Source organism: Somniosus microcephalus, chromosome 5, assembly GCF_052327205.1.
Source record: "Somniosus microcephalus isolate GS21.2 chromosome 5, FLI_Smic_1.0, whole genome shotgun sequence".
Taxonomy (NCBI): Eukaryota; Metazoa; Chordata; class Chondrichthyes; order Squaliformes; family Somniosidae; genus Somniosus; species Somniosus microcephalus.
This window is the reverse complement of record NC_140991.1, coordinates 20,667,138-20,685,408: the sequence shown is the minus strand read 5'-3', so window position 1 is coordinate 20,685,408 and position 18,271 is coordinate 20,667,138. Positions and strand designations below refer to the sequence as shown.

The following is an 18,271-nucleotide window of genomic DNA, read 5'->3' as shown; positions in this document are numbered from 1 at the left end:
CTCTCCCCTCCACTTCTCTCTGCCCTTCCCTCTGGTCACCCATCCCCCTCTCCCCTCATTCTATACCCCTCTTCCTATCCTCCCCCCTCCCTCTCTGCTCCTCCTCTCGCTCCACTTGAAGCCAATACACGTCATCTCAACTGGAGGGCAGCACCTCTTGACAAAGCAGCACTCCCTCGGTTAGTGCGCTGGAGAGAGTACCGGCCCAGGCTGCGAGCTCAAACCCCTCAACTACCATCCATCCCAGGGGCAAGAGCCTTGCCAACTGAGTCAGGCTGGCGTGCTGCCAACGCGGGAGTCAGGAGACAGGAAGGGAAGAATTCCACAAAGACTTTTATGTCCCACAGCTCAAACATTTCCATCCTACCCTGTCCTTAATTACAGCATGTACCGCACTGCATCAATGCATCGAGAAAAATATAAATTCTCCCTATAGATTCGAAAGGCAATTTGTAGTTAATGAAATGACAGATTACTCAAATGGCTAGAGTCAGTGGCACCGATTTAAATACATCTTTTGCACTGAGACGTTGTACTCATTCGTAACTTAACTGTGTATTGAGCCTCATTAATTAAGTGGCACCGATTGTGCTCGGGGTGGGGAGGATTTAACTGGTCTCTCGGTTCATTCTTACCAGAGGCAGCAGGAGGATAGCAATCAGCAAGCTCTTCATGGTGTCGAGCTGTCAGAAGATCACCTCTATTCGACAGCAATAAAAATTACATTCCTGTCAGGTTGCTGCAATTGCTGAAGATCTTTGCTCCCGTAGCGAGATGCAGCCGCATTTCCAGCGCCTTCACAGACTGTTCATCATCTTCTGCAGCACTGGGGGGGGCAAAAAAACAGGAGAAAGATCAACAAAAATAAATAGGAGAAAGGAAATATGGCAAGAGAGAGAAAAAACAAGTGGGGGGGGGAAGGACGTTGCATCAGAATGAATGCAAAAACAAAAGTCGGGGGGGGGAAAGAGGAGTTATTTTAAGATGATGCTAGAGATTAGTGAACGGTTCTAAATGACTATTGCAAATACTGACGAATCATCACATTAAGCACATTTAATAATCCTTATTTTTTCGGGGTCTTGCAGCTGCACGAAAACATGCAGCAGAGAGCTTCATACCAGGGCTGCAGAATGCCAGCAACCAGCAATCGATAGAGAGGGGGAAAGGGAAAGGAGAGCGAGAAAGAGGGAGAGAGAGAGAGAGAGAGAGAAAGAGAGAGATAGATATATAAAGGCACCTCTGAGCTTCATTCATAAATTTCAACTACTGCATTCGTCATCACTACATGTTCCGGTAAACAGGGACTGGAGCAGTGATTCATAAAACCTCCTTTTGTGCTTTCAGCTCAGGTACACTGCGAGAATCGGAGGCAGCCCTGGCACTGCATGCAAAGCCCTCTGTTTATATATGTGCAGGGGCGCAGCAGCAGACTAAATTCCACTTCATTATCGGAACTACAAGCCAAACCTCAGCAAGTGGCCATTTCAATTTGATTTTGAATCTCCCCCTCTCCACGTCCCCTTGTATCGAGGGTGAAGGCTGCAAGATTGAAGATGCTGGAAAGTGTTTGACACAGCAACATATATAAAATGACACAGGAAAGATAAGCCCCGGACAGAACTTCAAGCTAAATAGTTAACAGTAGACAAATTGAGAACTTGTATTTATTTGGCACCTTGCATGTTATCAAAATGCCCCAAAGCAATTTGCAGCTAATAAATTACTGTTGTGCTGTACACCGGGGAGAACTCCCCAACACCTCTTCAAAACAGCACCGTGGGAATCTTTTTTTTTTCTACGTCCACCCGAGAGAGCAGACAAAGCCTCGGTTTAACATCTCATCCGAAAGACGGCACCTCCGACAGTGCAGCACTCCCTCAGCACCGCACTGGGAGTGTCAGCCTAGATTTTTGTGCTCGAGAGTCTCTGGAGTGGGGCTCGAACCCACAACCTTCTGACTCAGAGGCGAGAGCGCTACCCACTGAGCCACGGCTGACACCTGCTGCCGGTTCTGAACTAGCGTGGGCACTTCAGTCATCTGTATCCCTTTCTGAGACAAGTCGCTCTTGATATGGTCTACTCAGTGCTTCCTTGGTCTTCCTCAGCTTCGTGTTCCATGTATCTCTGCACGTGGGGCACGAGAGGGAAGCTAGTGGTTTCCATTCTTGAAACATGCCCAAGCTATCACAGTCATCTTTCTTGGACCTTCTGTATAAGCGTTATTTATTGTCCAAGCTATGCTTTTACTATTTATAAAGAGTATTTATCCCTCAACCAACATCATTAAAACAGATCATCTGGTCATCATTTCATTGGACCTTGCTGTGCACAAATTGGCTGCCGCATTTCCTACATTACAGTAGTAACTGCACTTCAAAAGTACTTTATTGTCTGTAAAGCACTTTAGGACATCTGGAGGTTGGGAAAGGCGCTAAATAAATGCAAGTTCTTTGTTTCTGGGTCCTAGGACCCCAGCTATTCACAATATATGTTAATGATCTAGACGAGGGAACTAGATGTAATATCTCCAAGTTTGCAGACGACACAAAGCTGGTTGGGCGTGTGTGCAGTGAGGAGGATGCCGAGAAACCCCAGTATGATTTGGACAGGTTGGGTTATTGGGCAGATGCATGGCAGATGCAGTATAATGTGGATAAATGCGAGGTTATCCACTTTGGTGGCAAAAACAGGAAGGCAGATTATTATCTGAATGGCAATAGATTGGGAGAAGGGGAAGTGCAACGAGACCTGGGTGTCCTTGTGCACCAGTCGCTGAAGGTAAGCACGCAGGTGCAGTAGGCGGTTAAGAAGGCAAATGGTATGTTGGCCTTCGTAGCGAGAGGGTTCGAGTACAGGAACAAGGATGTCTTACTGCAGTTGTACAGGGCCTTGGTGAGACCGCATCTTGAGTATTGTGTGCAGTTTTGGGCGCCTTATCTGAGGAAGGATGTTCTTGCCATGGAGGGAGTGCAACGACGATTCACCAGAATGATACCTGGGATGGCAGGAGTGACGTATGAGGAGAGATTGGGTCGATTGGGCTTATACTCACTGGAGTTTAGAAGAATGAGAGGGGATCTCATTGAAACTTATAAAATTCTAACAGGACTAGATGCAGGAAGGATGTCGGGGAGTCCAGAACCAGGGGTCACAGTCTAAGGATAAGGGGTAAGCCATTTAGGACTGAGATGAGGAGGAATTTCTTCACCCAGAGTGGTGAACCTGTGGAATTCTCTACCACAGAAGGCAGTTGAGGCCAATTCATTAAATATATTCAAGAAGGAGTTAGATATATTTCTTAAGGCTAAAGGGATCAAGGGATATGGGGAGAAGGCAGGGACAGGGTACTGAGTTTGGATGATCAGCCATGATCTCATTAAATGGCAGAGCAGGCTCGAGGGGCCGAATGGCCTACTCCTGCTCCTATCTTCTATGTTTCTATGTTTCTATTATATCGTTCTTCATGCTTTGCACCCTGGACACTCCCAGTAGTTCTCTCAACCAACTCATCTCTACTCTTAGTATCTTTTGCTAGTCAACTTTTCTCATGTTCCAACACTAAGGTCCTTATAATAATGTGGGCATAACCATCTGAAAGGAGAAAGGTGCAGAAAAATCTTGATGTGCCTTGCCATTATATTGCTCAGGATGTGAAATAGCCAGAAATTGTTTCTGGCAGTCACGCTGGGAAATATCAGTCTAATTAAAAGGTGCAAGTAACATTCGGCACTCAGAGGTTTAATAGACATTGGCTGTTAATAGCGCTGTTAATAAAACTGAATGTCATTCCCTACCCCTCAGAACCACCTTATTACGCAGAGTGCTTTTAAATTTTAGATTTATTAAGTGTAGCCTGAAAGAATTGTGTTTTTGCATTTTCGGAAACATTTAAGCTTTTACCTCACTCTCCTACAAACTACAGGAAACTTTGTGATATCCGGCACCGACGGGACCGGCGTGTTGCCGATCTATCAAAACTGCCGGACATACAAAGTTAATGTTGAAGCATACGGAGGTTTTCATCTCCGCATCTGACAACAAACACTGTTGCTTAGCAACAGCTTCTAAAGAGTCGGCTGCAGCTGCAAGCGTCTGTAGCTGAAGCTGTTGCTATAGCTACAGACCTTGCAGTGGCTGACTGGGAAAAAAAAAAGAACGAGATCTAAAAAAAACTTACAGAAAACGGCTCCTGATTTTTGCCGTGAGATCGAGTATTTCGGACATACAACCTCCGGATAAACCAAAGTTTCCTGTATAGGCTTTGCAAATCCAGGATTGACACTTCTTGATTTACCTCCCCTTCTGCTCATTTCACATGGGGCCCTGCACCATCACAAACATGTCGAGATGAGGTCGGCCATTTGGCCCACCTTTCCCATCCGTCCACGGAAACCAATGACCCTCCCATAGCAGCCACTAATTGGCTATTGCTACCTCCTGACTGGACTATTCCAATGCTCCCCTGGCCTGCCTCTCATCTCCCACCCTCCGTAAACTTGAGCTCATCCAAAGCTCTGCTGCCCCTATCCTGACTCACACCGAGTCCCGTTCACCCATCGCCCCTGTGCTCGCTGACCTGCATTGGCTCCCGGTGCAGCAGGCAGTTAAGAAGGCAAACGGTATGTTGGCCTTCGTAGCGAGAGGGTTTGAGTACAGGAACAAGGATGTCTTGCTGCAGTTGTACAGGGCCTTGGTGAGACCACACCTTGAGTATTGTGTGCAGTTTTGGTCGCCTTATCTGAGGAAGGATGTTCTTGCCATGGAGGGAGTGCAGCGAAGATTCACCAGGCTGATACCTGGGATGGCAGGAATGACGTATGAGGAGAGATTGGGTCGATTGGGCTTATACTCGTTGGAGTTTAGAAGAATGAGAGGGGATGTCATTGAAACTTATAAAATTCTGACAGGACTGGACAGACTAGATGCAGGAAGGATGTTCCCGATGGCGGGGAGTCCAGAACCAGGGGTCACAGTCTAAGGATAAGGGGTAAGCCATTTAGGACAGAGATGAGGAGGAATTTCATCACCCAGAGAGTGGTGAACCTGTGGAATTCTCTACTACAGAAGGCAGTAGAGGCCAATTCATTAAATATATTCAAGAAGGAGTTAGATATATTTCTTAAGGCTAAAGGGATCAAGGGATATGGGGAGAAAGCAGGGACAGGTTACTGAATTTGGATGATCAGCCATGATCTCATTGAATGGCAGAGCAGGCTCGAGGGGCCGAATGGCCTTCTCCTGCTCCTATCTTCTATGTTTCTATGTCCAGCAATACATCAAATTTAAAACTCTTCCCGGCTTGTCATAGAATCACAGAAAGTTACAGCACGGAAGGAGGCCATTTCGGCCCATCATGTCCACGCCAGCCAACAAAGAGCTCTCCAGCCTAATCCCACTTCCCAGCTCTTGGTCCGTAGCCCTGTAGGTTACAGCATCCCAAGTGCACATCCAAGTACTTTTTAAATGTGGTTAGGGTTCCTGCCTTTACCACCCTTTCAGGCAGTGAGTTCCAGACCCCCACAACCCTCTGGGTGAAGAAATTTCCCCTCAAATCCCCTCTAAACCTTCCCCCAATTACTTTAAATCTGTGCCCTCTGGTTTTTGACCCCTCTGCTGAGGGAAATAGGTCCTTTCTAGCCACTTTATCGATGCTTCTCATAATTTTATACACCTCAATAAGGTCTCACCTCAATAAGACCCAGCCTATCCAGTCTTTCCTCCTAGCTAAGATTCTCTACTCCTGGCAACATCCTTATAAATCTCTTCTGTACCCTCTCTAGTGCAATCACATCTTTCCTGTAATGTGGTGACCAGAACTGCACGCAGTACTCTAGCTGAGGCCTAACTAGTGTTTTATGCAGTTAAAGCATAACCTCCCTGTTCTTATATTCTATGCCACGGCAAGCATTCCGTATGCCTTCTTAACCACCTTATCTACCTGGCCTGCTACCTTCAGGGATCTGTGGGCATGCACTCCAAGGTCCCTTTGTTCCTCTACACTACTCAGTGTCCTACCATTTAATGTGTATTCCCTTTCCTTGTTAGCCCTCCCCAGATGCATTACCTCACACTTCTCCGGATTGAATTCCATTTGCCACTGTTCTGCCCAACTGACCAATTTAATGATATCTTCCTGCAGTCTACAGCTTCCTTCTTCAGCATCAACCACACAGCTGATTTTAGTATCATCTGCAAACTTCCTAATCATACCCCCTATATTCAAGTCAAGATCGTTGATATATACCACAAAAAGCAAGGGACCTAGTACTGAGCCCTGCGGAACCCCACTGGAAACAGCCTTCCAGTCACAAAAACCCCCATCAACCATTACCCTCTGCGTCCTGTCTCCGAGCCAGTTTTGAATCCAACTTGACACTTTGCCCTGGATCCCATGGGCTTTTAACTTCGTGACCAGTCTGCCATGTGGAACCTCATCAAAAGCCTTGCTAAAGTCCATATACACTACATCAAATGCACTACCCTCATCTACTCTCCTTGTTACCTCCTCAAAATATTCAAACAAGTTTGTCAGACAGGACCTTCCCTTAACAAATCCGTGCTGACTATCCTTGATTAATCCGTGTCTTTCTAAATGAAGATTTATCCTGTCCTTCAGAATTCTTTCCAATAATTTTCCCACCACCGAGGTTAGGCTGACTGGCCTGTAATTACTCGGTCTATCCTTTTCTCCCTTTTTAAACAAGGGTACCACATTAGCAGTCCTCCGATCCTCTGGCACCACACCTGAAGCCAGAGAGGATTGAAAATGATGGTCAGGGCCTCTGCTATTTCCTCTTTTGCTTCGCTTAACAGCCTGGGATACATTTCATCTGGGCCTGGGGATTTATCTACTTTTAAAGCAGCAAAACCCCTTAATACATCCTCTCTCACTATGTTTATTTCATCTAATATTTCACACTCCTCCTCCCTGATAGCAATGTCTGCTTCGCCCTCTCCTTTGTGAAAACTGACGCAAAGTATTCATTAAGAACCCTACCGACGTCTCCCGCCTCCCCACACAGATTACCCTCATGCTCGCTAATAGGCCCAACCCTTTCTTTAGTTATCCTCTTACTCTTAATATATTTAGAAAACATCTTTGGGTTATCCTTGATTTTACTTGCCGAGAATTTTTCATGCTCTCTCTTTGCTTTCCTAATATCATTTTTAATTGCACCCCTGCACTTTCTGTACTCCTCTAAAGATTCTGGAGTATTTAGCCCTCAGTATGTCATACGCCTCCCTTTTTTTCTTGATCCTACCCTGTATGTCTCTAGACATCCAGGGGGCTCTAGATTTGTTAGTCCCACCTTTTTTCTTTAAGGACCTCTGATAATCTACTTCTGATAATCTATTTCTGATAATCTACATCCCAGGGTACTTAAGGAAGTGGCCCTAAAAATAGTAGATGCATTGCTGGTCATCTTCCAGAACTCGATAGACTCTGGAACAGTACCCATGGCTTGGAGGGTAGCTAATGTTACCCCACTATTCAAAAAAGGTGGCAGAGAAAAAGCAGGGAATTATAGACCGGTAAGCCTGACATCGGTAGTGGGGAAAATGCTAGAGTCCATTATAAAAGATGTAATAGCAGAGCACTTGGAAAGCAGTGACAGGATCGGACAAAGTCAACATGGATTTACAAAAGGTAAATCATGCTTGACTAATCTACTGGAGTTTTTTGAGGATGTAACTGATAAAATAGATAAGGGAGAACCAGTGGATGTGGTGTATTTGGACTTTCAGAAGGCTTTCGATAAGGTCCCGCATAAGAGATTAGCATGCAAAATTAAGGCACATGGGATTGGGGGCAAGGTATTGACTTGGATAGAGAACTGGTTGGCGGACAGAAAGCAAAGAGTTGGAATAAATGGGTCGTTTTCCGAGTGGCAGGCAGTGACTAGTGGGGTACCGCAAGGATCGGTCCTAGGACCCCAGCTGTTCACAATATATATTAATGATCTGGACGAGGGAATTGGATGTAATGGCCTAGAAATTGGGTTTTGGCGCAGCGACGGCTTTAGCGCCGGAAGTTAGTGCCGGAGCTAAGTCGCGCTGGGCGGGCCAAAAATTCAATAGTTCTGCGCCCAAACGGCTGCCGGCGCTGCTGAGAGCTGTTTGCGCCTGAAAACTGGCGCTACGCGCTGAATATCGGCGCTATTCCGGCGCTGCGGCGCCCGCTGCGGTGCGGCAGGTTCGGGAAGTGCAGGCCTCCTCCTTCCCTTAAGGAGGAGCTGCCTGCACCCGGCCGCGGCCCGCGAAAATCTTTTTAAAAATGAGCCCGGCACCTCGGACAAGTGCCGGGCTTGCTTCTGTTCCGGGGGGGGGGGGGGGAAGTCCGGGGAGGGAGCTGCGGCCAGGCGGCCGGCGGGAAAGCGGCCGGCCGCCGCGGGGCCTTTAATGCGCCGGCGCAAAGTCATGTAAGACTCTGTTGCCAGAGTCTTAGTTGAGGCTGCCACGGGCGAGGCGGCCGCAACTGAATTTCGGCGCTGGGGCCCGTCGGCATGGCAACCGGGACGCTGCGCACACCGATGACGTCATTGGTGCCGGCGCAGCGCTACCGGTCTACCGCGGCGGAAGGGCCCCAGGCAATTTCGGCGCCGGCGCCAATTGCAGCGCTAGGCCCTCTAGCGCCGCAAAATCGGCGCTAAGGGCACTGAATTTCTAGGCCATAATCTCCAAATTTGCAGACGACACAAAGTTGGGTGGGAGGGTATGCTGTAAGGAGGATGTCATGAAACTCCAGTACGATTTGGACAGGTTAGGTGATTGGGCAGAAACATGGCAAATGCACTATAATGTGGATAAATGTGAGGTTATCCACTTTGGTGGCAAAAACAGGAAGGCAGATTATTATCTGAATGGCAATAGATTGGGAGAAGGGGAAGTGCAAAGAGACCTGGGTGTTCTTGTGCACCAGTCGCTGAAGGTAAGCATGCAGGTGCAGCAGGCGGTTAAGAAGGCAAATGGTATGTTGGCCTTCGTAGTAAGAGGGTTCGAGTACAGGAACAAGGATGTCTTGCTACAGTTGTACAGGGCCTTGGTGAGACCGCACCTTGAGTATTGTGTGCAGTTTTGGTCGCCTTATCTGAGGAAGGACGTTCTTGCCATGGAAGGAGTGCAACGAAGATTCACCAGGCTGATACCTGGGATGGCAGGAATGACGTATGAGGAGAGATTGTGTCGATTGGGCTTATACTCACTGGAGTTTAGAAGATTGAGAGGGGATCTCATCGAAACCTATAAAATTCTGTCAGGCCTGGACAGACTAGATGCTGGAAGGATGTTCCCGATGGTCAGGGAGTCCAGAACCAGGGGTCATAGTCTAAGGATAAAGGGTAGGACATTTAGGACTGAAATGAGGAGGAATTTCTTCACCCAGAGAGTGGTGAACCTGTGGAATTCTTTGCCACAGAGGGTGGTGGAGGCCAGGTCATTAAATATATTCAAGAAAGAGTTGGATATATTTCTTAAAGCTAAAGGGATCAGGGGATATGGGGAGAAGGCAGGGACAGGGTACTGAATTTGAATGATCAGCCATGATCTCATTGAATGGCGGAGCAGGCTCGAAGGGCCGAATGGCCTACTCCTGCTCCTATCTTCTATGTTTCTATGACACATGTCCGACATCCAGCCTTTGATTAGCTCCATTTTTCTCTGCCGAAGCATTGGACAGACCAAAACCATCACAGGTCACGCTCACCTATCACCTCTATACTTGATGACCTTCACTGGCTAGTAGTACACCAATGCCTTAAAATTCTTGCCCTGGTGTTTAAACTTCATGATGTCCACACCAGCCTCCATCTCTGCAATCACCTTTAGTCCTACAATTAGCCCACGCCCCCTCTCCCCACCCCACCCCCACCTCTCCACGTCACTGACTCTGGCCTATTGTACATTCCCACTTTTCCCCCAGCACTGGTGGCCGTGCCTTCAGCCATCTAGCCTCCAAGCTCTAAAATTCTTTGCCTAAATCCCTCTTTTTTAAAACCAGAAGTGCTGGAAATGCTCAGCAGTTCAGGCAGCATCTGTGGTGAGAGAAACTGAGTTAACGGGCCGTAATTTCCGATCGGAGGCTTCCTGCGTGCGGAGGTCTCTGACCTGGAAAAAATCTACGGACTTACCTGAGGGCTCCTGAGGTCCGGACACTTCCGCTCCTGGGCCTCTCCAAACTCCAAGTGCGCAGAGGCCCAGGTATCCCAGAGGCGCAGGCGGTTCGCAAGCGTCCCTGGGATCACGTGGGCCATGGGGAGCCAATAGGAGAAGGGAATCTCCCTTCATACACTTGACAGATACACCTGTCAAATTTATGAATGGAGATCACCCCAAAAACACAGTAAACTATTGAATAAAATATTTAAAAAGCCATCACCTTTTTAAAATTAGTTGAAATTACAATAAATTAAATATTTTAAACAAAAATTTGATTTTTTGAAAAAAAGAATTAAAGTTTTTTACGGGGCTAAAAATAAACTTTACCTTTTTAAAAAGTATTTTTAAATGATAAATGAGTGCTTTTACCAGGTGTACGATTTCTAAGGGTTTTCTGCGGGCGGAGGTTCTCCAGAAAGCGGAACTCTCTGCCCGCAGAGGCCCTTCTCCAGGGCAGGCGTCCGATCTGTCGAGCGCATGCCTGAAACCTGCATTTCCGATGTCTGTACACAGCGCGTACCTACCCGTAGGCATCGGAATATCCCGGCCAACATTTCAGGCAAATGTTAACTCTGTTTCTCTCTCTCCACAGATGCTGCCTGACCTGCTGAGTATTTCCAGCATTTTCGGTTTTTATTTCAGAGTTCCAGCATCTGCCCTATTTTGTTTCTGTCTCCTTAAGACCAACCTCTTTGACCAAGCTTTCAGTCACCCCTCCTAGTATCTCCTTGGCTCGCTGTCCAATGTTGCCCAGATTGAGCTCCTGCGAAGGGCCCTGGGACATGTTCCTACGTTGAAAGGTGCGGCATTAAATGCGAGCTGTCGCGGTAGCGTTCCCACCGCTGGTTTTGAACTGGCGAGCGCCGCGGGTAAAACAGCCGATCCAGGAGTGCCATCACAACGCATTTGACATCTGCCCAGCGACATCCCCAACTTCTCAGCTCATGCCGTGGTAAAACGATACATTTCGTTCACACGGTAAACATTTTCGGGGGGGGGGGCGGAGTTCAGTGCGTTTCACATAGCCAGCATCGTAGAGCTGAAACAATACACTCTGAAAAAACAATGGAAAGGCTTCTTTGACGGGCTAGTGAGACCAGCCACTCTCTGATGTGTCCTTAGGTCTTCCCTGCAAATAGAATAAACTGGGTATGCCGTTTGCACAACACACATGGTGACAATAGTTACAAATTAAGTATTTTAATTAGTTTTAATGAGGCTGATTATGGGAGGGAACTATTAAAACCTTCGCTATTTCATTCGGGTTGCTTTCTCCTCTCCAGAGGTGAAGGTCTCCTCTCGCCTCTACTCGTAGGCTGTGTAATAGTGTGGGGCTACTGCTCTGGTCACATTATTCTCCCCCTCCACATCAGCTGGGTGTCTGACATAGGCAGAAACACATCAATTGCTTAACGACAACCTGCCTTTATATAGAGACTTGTGGTTCTAACAACAACGATTCGCATTTATGTGGCGCCTTTAAGGTAGTATAACGTGAGCAGACAAAAATCAACACCGAGCAAAGGCGGCGATATTGGGACAGGTGACCCATCGCTTGGCCAAAGAGACAGGTTTTAAGCAGAGTCTTAAAAGGAGCAGAGTGAGGTGGAGAGGCGGAGAGGTTTGAGGGAGGGGAATTCCAGAACTTGGGGCCCAAGGCAGCTGAAGGCACGGCCGCCGATGGTCGAGTGATGGAACTGGGGGAATGTGCAAGAGGCCAGAGTTGGAAATAAAGCTGGCGTTTCCACTAGGTTGTCATAGAGTCATGGGGGGAAAATTCAGTTGCTTTGCGCCTCCCGTTAGCGCCCGGGCACAGTGATGTTTGCGCCACTCGCGAAATTGACCAGACATTTTGCAGCGGCGCCAAACACTACCGCCACGATCTCCTGCACCGGCAGATCACGACGTCAGTCAAGCGTGTAATGCCCCGGTAGCGCCCCAGACCGGATATTGAGTGGCGCCCCCTACCGTACCGCCTGCCGCTAACAACGACAGGTTGAGGGGAGCATTTTGCAGTCGGGAAGGGACTGGGGGAGCGCTATTTAAAAGGTGACCACTTCCTGCCTTTTTTTGTTGGCGACATTTTTGCACCACGCATTGAGAGAGAGACTTCTGGAGAGATTCAACGCTGTGTGAAGGAGTTTTGGGTACTGAGCAGCACTTTGCAGGTTCATTTTGATTTGACCTTCCTTGCATCGATTTAGAAGAGACTATGGGGGCTGCACTCTGAGCTCTTTCCCTGGGCCTCTCCATTGTTCTTTCCAGCAGAATTGATGTACAGGTCTCTCCAGGTTGAGATTCAAGGCTGCAATGAGCAGGGTGTGGATGGAGAGCAAGATTGACCCTCCCCTTTAAGAATTGGCCGGCGCCAGTGTGTCTGTGTTCCATTGCTGACTGACATCACATGAGCTTCACCAGCGCTGTGAGGTAGCGCCTCGCTCCTCGGCGTTAGCGCCTTAAGAGAGGTGTGTAGCGCCTGATTTAGCGCTCCAATCACCGCCAGGGGCAATAGAAGCCAAGTTTGCAGTTGATGGCGATAATTTGCACCAGGCGCTAAACTTAGCGCCCGGCCGATAATTGCACCCCCAAACGGGGCAATACCAAATTTCTCCCCCATAGAGTCATAATGAGACAGAAGGAGGCCATTCGGCCCATCGAGTCCGTGCCGGCTCTCTGCAGAGCAACCCAGTCAGTCCCATTCCCCCACTCCATCCCCGTAGCCCTGCAAGTTTATTTTCCTCACATGCCTATCCAGTCTCCATTTGAAAATAGTGTCTCCGCTTCCACCACTTCCATCGGCAGCGAGTTCCAGGTCCTCACCACTCGCTGCGTAAAAAAGCTTTTCCTCACGTTCTCCCCACCCCCCTCCCCGTAGCTCTTGCCCAAAACCTTAAATCCATGTCCCCTTGTGCTGGCTTTTTCAATGCAATGCGCCCGCGAAATCGGACAAAACAGCGTAAAATATCAAGGGCTGCAAAAACATCGAAGAATTTCAAGCGCACGTTACGCCCAGCGCATAACTGAGTTTCCGCGATCCATTGTGTTGGTTTTAAAAGACATTACGCTGGAAGCCAGCCCTGCCTGAAAAACTGGCCATGCCCCAAATGGAATCAATCACCATGATGAGTTTGCATTAATTGCGCTCATTTGCGAGCACTTCAAGTTGGCTTTGAAAAATTAAGCTTTTTTTTTTAGACTCAAGGACTGTAGGTGCCTTTTTGAAAGCTTTTAAATATTAAAAAAAGTATTTAATTTACTCAGAAGCTGACTACTGTACACCAACGAAACTAATAAATGACTCTGTATAGTTTTTTTAAAGTAATTTTTAATTATTTAAAATCAGGTTCCTCGTAGATGGTGGACTAGACACGCCGATTAAAAATGCTTATTCTGTGATAAACCCATTTTCAGCTGTATTAATAAAACTGCACCAGGTTACCGCTCCCAGACAGATCAAGGAATATTATTTAAGGCAAATTTTTTGTTTTATTACATTATAAAACACTGCCCGATTGCACTGGCTGGTTTTACATTTGGCGATATGCAAATGAGTCTGAGCGAAAACCTGAGCTAAAAATTCAATTTGGGAAAACTAGCGCCGTTTTGAGCGCAACTTGCGCCCGAATCGCCGATTGTGCCCAAAGCGAAAACTCTACCCTGCGGCACCTTTCACGGCCTCAGGACGCCAATGAAGTACTTTTTTTGAACTGTAGTCGCTGTTGTGATGGAGGGAAATGCGGCAGACAATTTGCGCACAGCAAGCTCCCACACACACACACACAGCAATGGGATAATGGCTGCCCTGCTCTCCTTCGAAATAGTGACATGGGCTCTTTTACATCCACTCAAGAGGACAGATGTTGCCTCCGTTTGAAGAAAAGAGGGCAAGTTTTACAGCCGAGGAAGTAACTTTTGGAGCGTAGAAACATAGAAACATAGAAGATAGGAGCTGGAGTAGGCCATTCGGCCCCTCGAGCCTGCTCCGCCATTCAATGAGATCATGGCTGATCATCCAAATTCAGTACCCTGTCCCTGCCTTCTCCCCATATCCCTTGATCCCTTTAGCCTTAAGAGATATATCTAACTCCCTCTTGAATATATTTAATGAATTGGCCTCAACTGCACTGTGTGGCACAGAATTCCACAGGTTCACCACTCTCTGGGTGAAGAAATTCCTCCTCATCTCAGTCCTAAATGGCTTACCCCTTATCCTTAGACTGTGACCCCTGGTTCTGGACTCCCTGGCCATCGGGAACATCCTTCCTGCATCAAGTCTGTCTAGTCCTGTTAGAATGTTATAAGTTTCAATGAGATCCCCTCTCATTCTTCTAAACTCCAGCGAGTATAAGCCCAATCGACCCAATCTCTCCTCATACGTCATTCCTGCCATCCCAGGTATCAGCCTGATGAATCTTCGCTGCACTCCCTCCATGGCAAGAACATCCTTCCTCAGATAAGGCGACCAAAACTGCACACAATACTCAAGGTGTGGTCTCATCAAGGCCCTGTACAACTGCAGCAAGACATCCTTGTTCCTGTACTCGAATCCTCTCGCTATGAAAGCCAACTATGAACAGCATAGTCACTGTTGGAGTGTAGGCAACGCAGCAGCCAATTTGCGCACAGCAAGCTCCCACAAACAGCAATGAGAAAATTGACCAGGTAATCCGTTTGAGGGCTGTTGTGTAAGGACACCAGGGAGGACTCTCCAGCTCTTTTTCGAAAAAGTGCCAGGGGATGTTTTACATCCGCTTAACCAGGCAGCAAGGGGCCTCAGATTAACGTTCACTCAGAAGGATGGATAGTGCCTTTGGGTGTCACTGGGTTGAAATAGTCAGTGAGGACCGGGAGACAGATTGAGGGAGGGGGTGGTGATTAACAACCACGATTGAGACGTAGGTTTTTGAGTGGCATTTTCAAGGAGGCTTTTTGAAAGTGTGGACAAAACATTGAAAGAAGGAAGGGTTTGGGAGGTGGTTCCAGGCTGTACGGCCAAGAGGGGCTGAATGCTGTCTGGCCTATGCAGGAGCAGAGGAAGAGCAATAACACAGGTGGCTGGAGAATACACCTTCGGAGCTTTTAAGACCATGTTTAGCACCACCTCCTCCGTCAAACTCTCCGGGCTGTGAATGCTGAATCGTTGAGTATATTCAAGGCTGAGATCAATAGATTTTTAGACTCTAGGGGAATCAAGGGATATGGAGATCGGGCGGGAAAGTGGAGTTGAGGTCAATGATCAACCATGATCCTATTGAATGGCGGAGCAGGCTCGAGGGGCCGTATGGCCCACTCCTGCTCCTATTTCTTATGTTCTTATGTTTCCTTTCCTGCAGAATTGATAAAAGCGCATTTGAAGTTTCTTTTGATCTCCTCAAAAAAACCTAAAAATCCTACAGGAGTACCGGTTCCTAATGTTCCCTCTCAACTTTTTTTGGGTGCACAGCCCCTTTAAACGAATTTCCGTGCATGCGCGGCTTCTCCACTCAGAAGCCGGTGAGCGGCCTGCGCGGGTCCTCCAGACATTGCCTGTCTCCAGTAAGGCCCAAGCAAGTCCTATCCTCAGTCTGTGCCGCGTTACCTTCCTTCTGTGCTGTATATCATTCTGCGATTCTATCTCAAGGGCGGGGGAAACACTACCGTCAGCCGCAGTGCCTGGGTTCGGAAAGGGTAAATTAAATGGCAACAGCTCCTGCTGCTGATCCGTCATCCAATGAAGTCACGATAGGACGTTTGCCTGTCTGTGTATATCGGATGAAGGTAGGATTGTGTTTGGCTGTGGTGGTCACCATGGCTGAATAGCCACTCTGCACTTACTGTCTAGGGTCACTCATGACTAATGGTTCCCAAGTGCTTGTGGAACTGTATCCCAGCAAGTAGAAAATGTCTTCCAGAGAGGATTGAAAATTAACAGAAGAAAAAAAAATGAACTAAAAAGAAGCCACAAGATATTATTACAAGAAAACGACTGAATAAAACAAGCTGTAGTGTTTTAGATCTTACTATTATTGCCTGAGCAGAATTGTGTATGTTCATAATATTTTTTCTAATGTTGAATGCAGCAATTTTAACTTAACATTAACCAGGCTATATGAAATTAGAGTGACGACCTTTGTAATTTGAAGTGTTACTTAGCTAGACAAATATGATGTGCCATTCATTCGTACAAGTTTATGTAGCTTTAAGACAATGGGGGGTCCCGATGGATCAGTCAGCTGTAAGCTCACCGATTAGCAAGTATCATTCAATGCACCCAGCAGGGGGCTCAGCTAAACAGATATTCAAATGCCCTCATATATCAATGGGGGTGCACATCAGAGTGGTAACTGTGACAGCTCCTAAACATATAGAGGGAAATATTGAGTCGCGCCCCCTTTGAGGCGCTAACTTCGCCAGGGCGCTACTTTTAGCGGCCTGGAAAGGGGAGGGGCCTTGCACAGCGCGAACCGGGACCCACCTGGGCCACCGGGGATCGGAGTGCCGACAAAAGAGCCCGGCACTTAAGAGGAGTGCCAGGCTCACGGAGCGCAGCCGGCACTCCGCGGGGGACTGAGGAGGCCGGGGGTGGCAACGGGGGCAGGTGCTGGTAGGCAGCCGGCAACAAAAATGGCTGCCCGGCACCTCGCCTTTAATTAGCGCCGCCTCGGCCGCAGGTAGGCCCCCCTGACCCTGTCGGACATAGCGTCCGGCGGTAAGTCAGGGGGTGCTACCGGAGATCGCGGCCCGGGCGTGAGCGGGGCGCTGTGCATGGTGATGACGTCATCGCCGGCGGCGCAAGCGCCATGGGGCGCTAATAGTTACCGCCGCCGCTAACCTCTCACTGAATTTTGCGGGAGCCGTTGGTGACGCTGCGCTCGGGTGCTAGTTGCTTTGCGCCCTGTTAGCGCCCTCTTAGGGACATTTTGGATGGGACATTAAACTGAGGCCCCAGCTGCTCTCTCAGGTGGGCATAAAAGATCCCACAGCACTACTTCAAAGAAGAGCAGGGAAGTGTCCTGGCCAATATTTATCCTTCAACATCACTAAGAAAACAGATTATCTGGTCAATGGCCCAGAAATTCAGGTCGGGGGCTTCCCGTGGGTGTAAGCCCCCGACCTGCACTTACCTTGCACGCCGGCCGTTGAGCTGTGGGCCCGCGTGGGATTCCGATCCGGGGCCTGGTCCAGCTGCCGGCGCGCAGTGCTTGCGTATCCCAGGGGCGCAGTTAGTTCGAAGCGTCCCTTGGGATCACGTGGGCCATGGGGAGCCAATCGGAGCAGGGAATGCTCCATTCATAAGTCTGACAGGAAGTGCTGTCAAGACTTATAAATACTATGGCCCCAAAATAGCACTAAATCTTCAAATACATTTTCTAAAAAATCACATTTTTTAAATAAACTATAAATTACATGAAATAACTATTTTAAACAATCATTTAAATTTTTGGAAAATTTTTTTTATTTTCTAACGGGGCTAAAAATAAACTTACCTTGCTTTAAAGTATTTAAAAATAATAAACCTGTGGAAAAAATGTTTTAATTAATTCACCACTTACCTTGTAAAAAGCAGGCCTTACGCCTGCTTTTTACATTTCTAAATTCTGCAGGCTTACGTTCCCGGGAAAACCTGTAAAAAAGACCGAAGTTCGATGCGTACGCGCAGCCTCTCCTGCGCACGCGTTCGACCTCTGAGCCCCTTCGTTCAGTGGAACGGAAGTGCTGGTTTCCCGCGCATGCGCAGTGCATGCAGGAAGCCGGCACTTCCATTGGGCCTACGGGTGAGTACCCCGTGCGTACTCACCAGTGGAGACCCGAATTTCTGGGCCAATGCTGTTTGGGGGAGCTTGCTGTTCGCAAATTGTCTGCTGTGTTTCCTACATTACAACAGTGACTACACTTCAAACGTACTTCATTGGCTGTTGTGCGCTTTGGGACGTCCTGAGGTCGTGAAAGCCACCGTATAAATGCAAGTCTTTCTTTTACTAGATACTGGGCAGTAAAGTTGCACTCCGGATCATAGGGGGCATGATGTCCACTTACAGGAGTGATCAGTGAAACGGAACCGGAGAGAATATCCAGTGTGAAACCCCAAAACAAGAGAGTAGCATCCTCATCTTTAAGGAAATATACATCTATC

The 18,271-nt window shown here is 47.9% G+C and overlaps 1 protein-coding gene across 1 annotated transcript in view; it reads right to left on the bottom strand.

Annotated features, from left to right (window-relative positions):
• Window positions 1–18,271, bottom strand: part of adcyap1r1a (adenylate cyclase activating polypeptide 1a (pituitary) receptor type I) — a 368,079-nt gene that overhangs the window by 323,750 nt on the left and 26,058 nt on the right. The window contains exon 2 of the mRNA XM_085987415.1: window positions 636–826. Within this exon, the coding sequence (XP_085843541.1) occupies window positions 636–674 (39 nt within the window). The 5' untranslated portion in view covers window positions 675–826. The remainder of the gene's footprint in view (window positions 1–635; window positions 827–18,271) is intronic.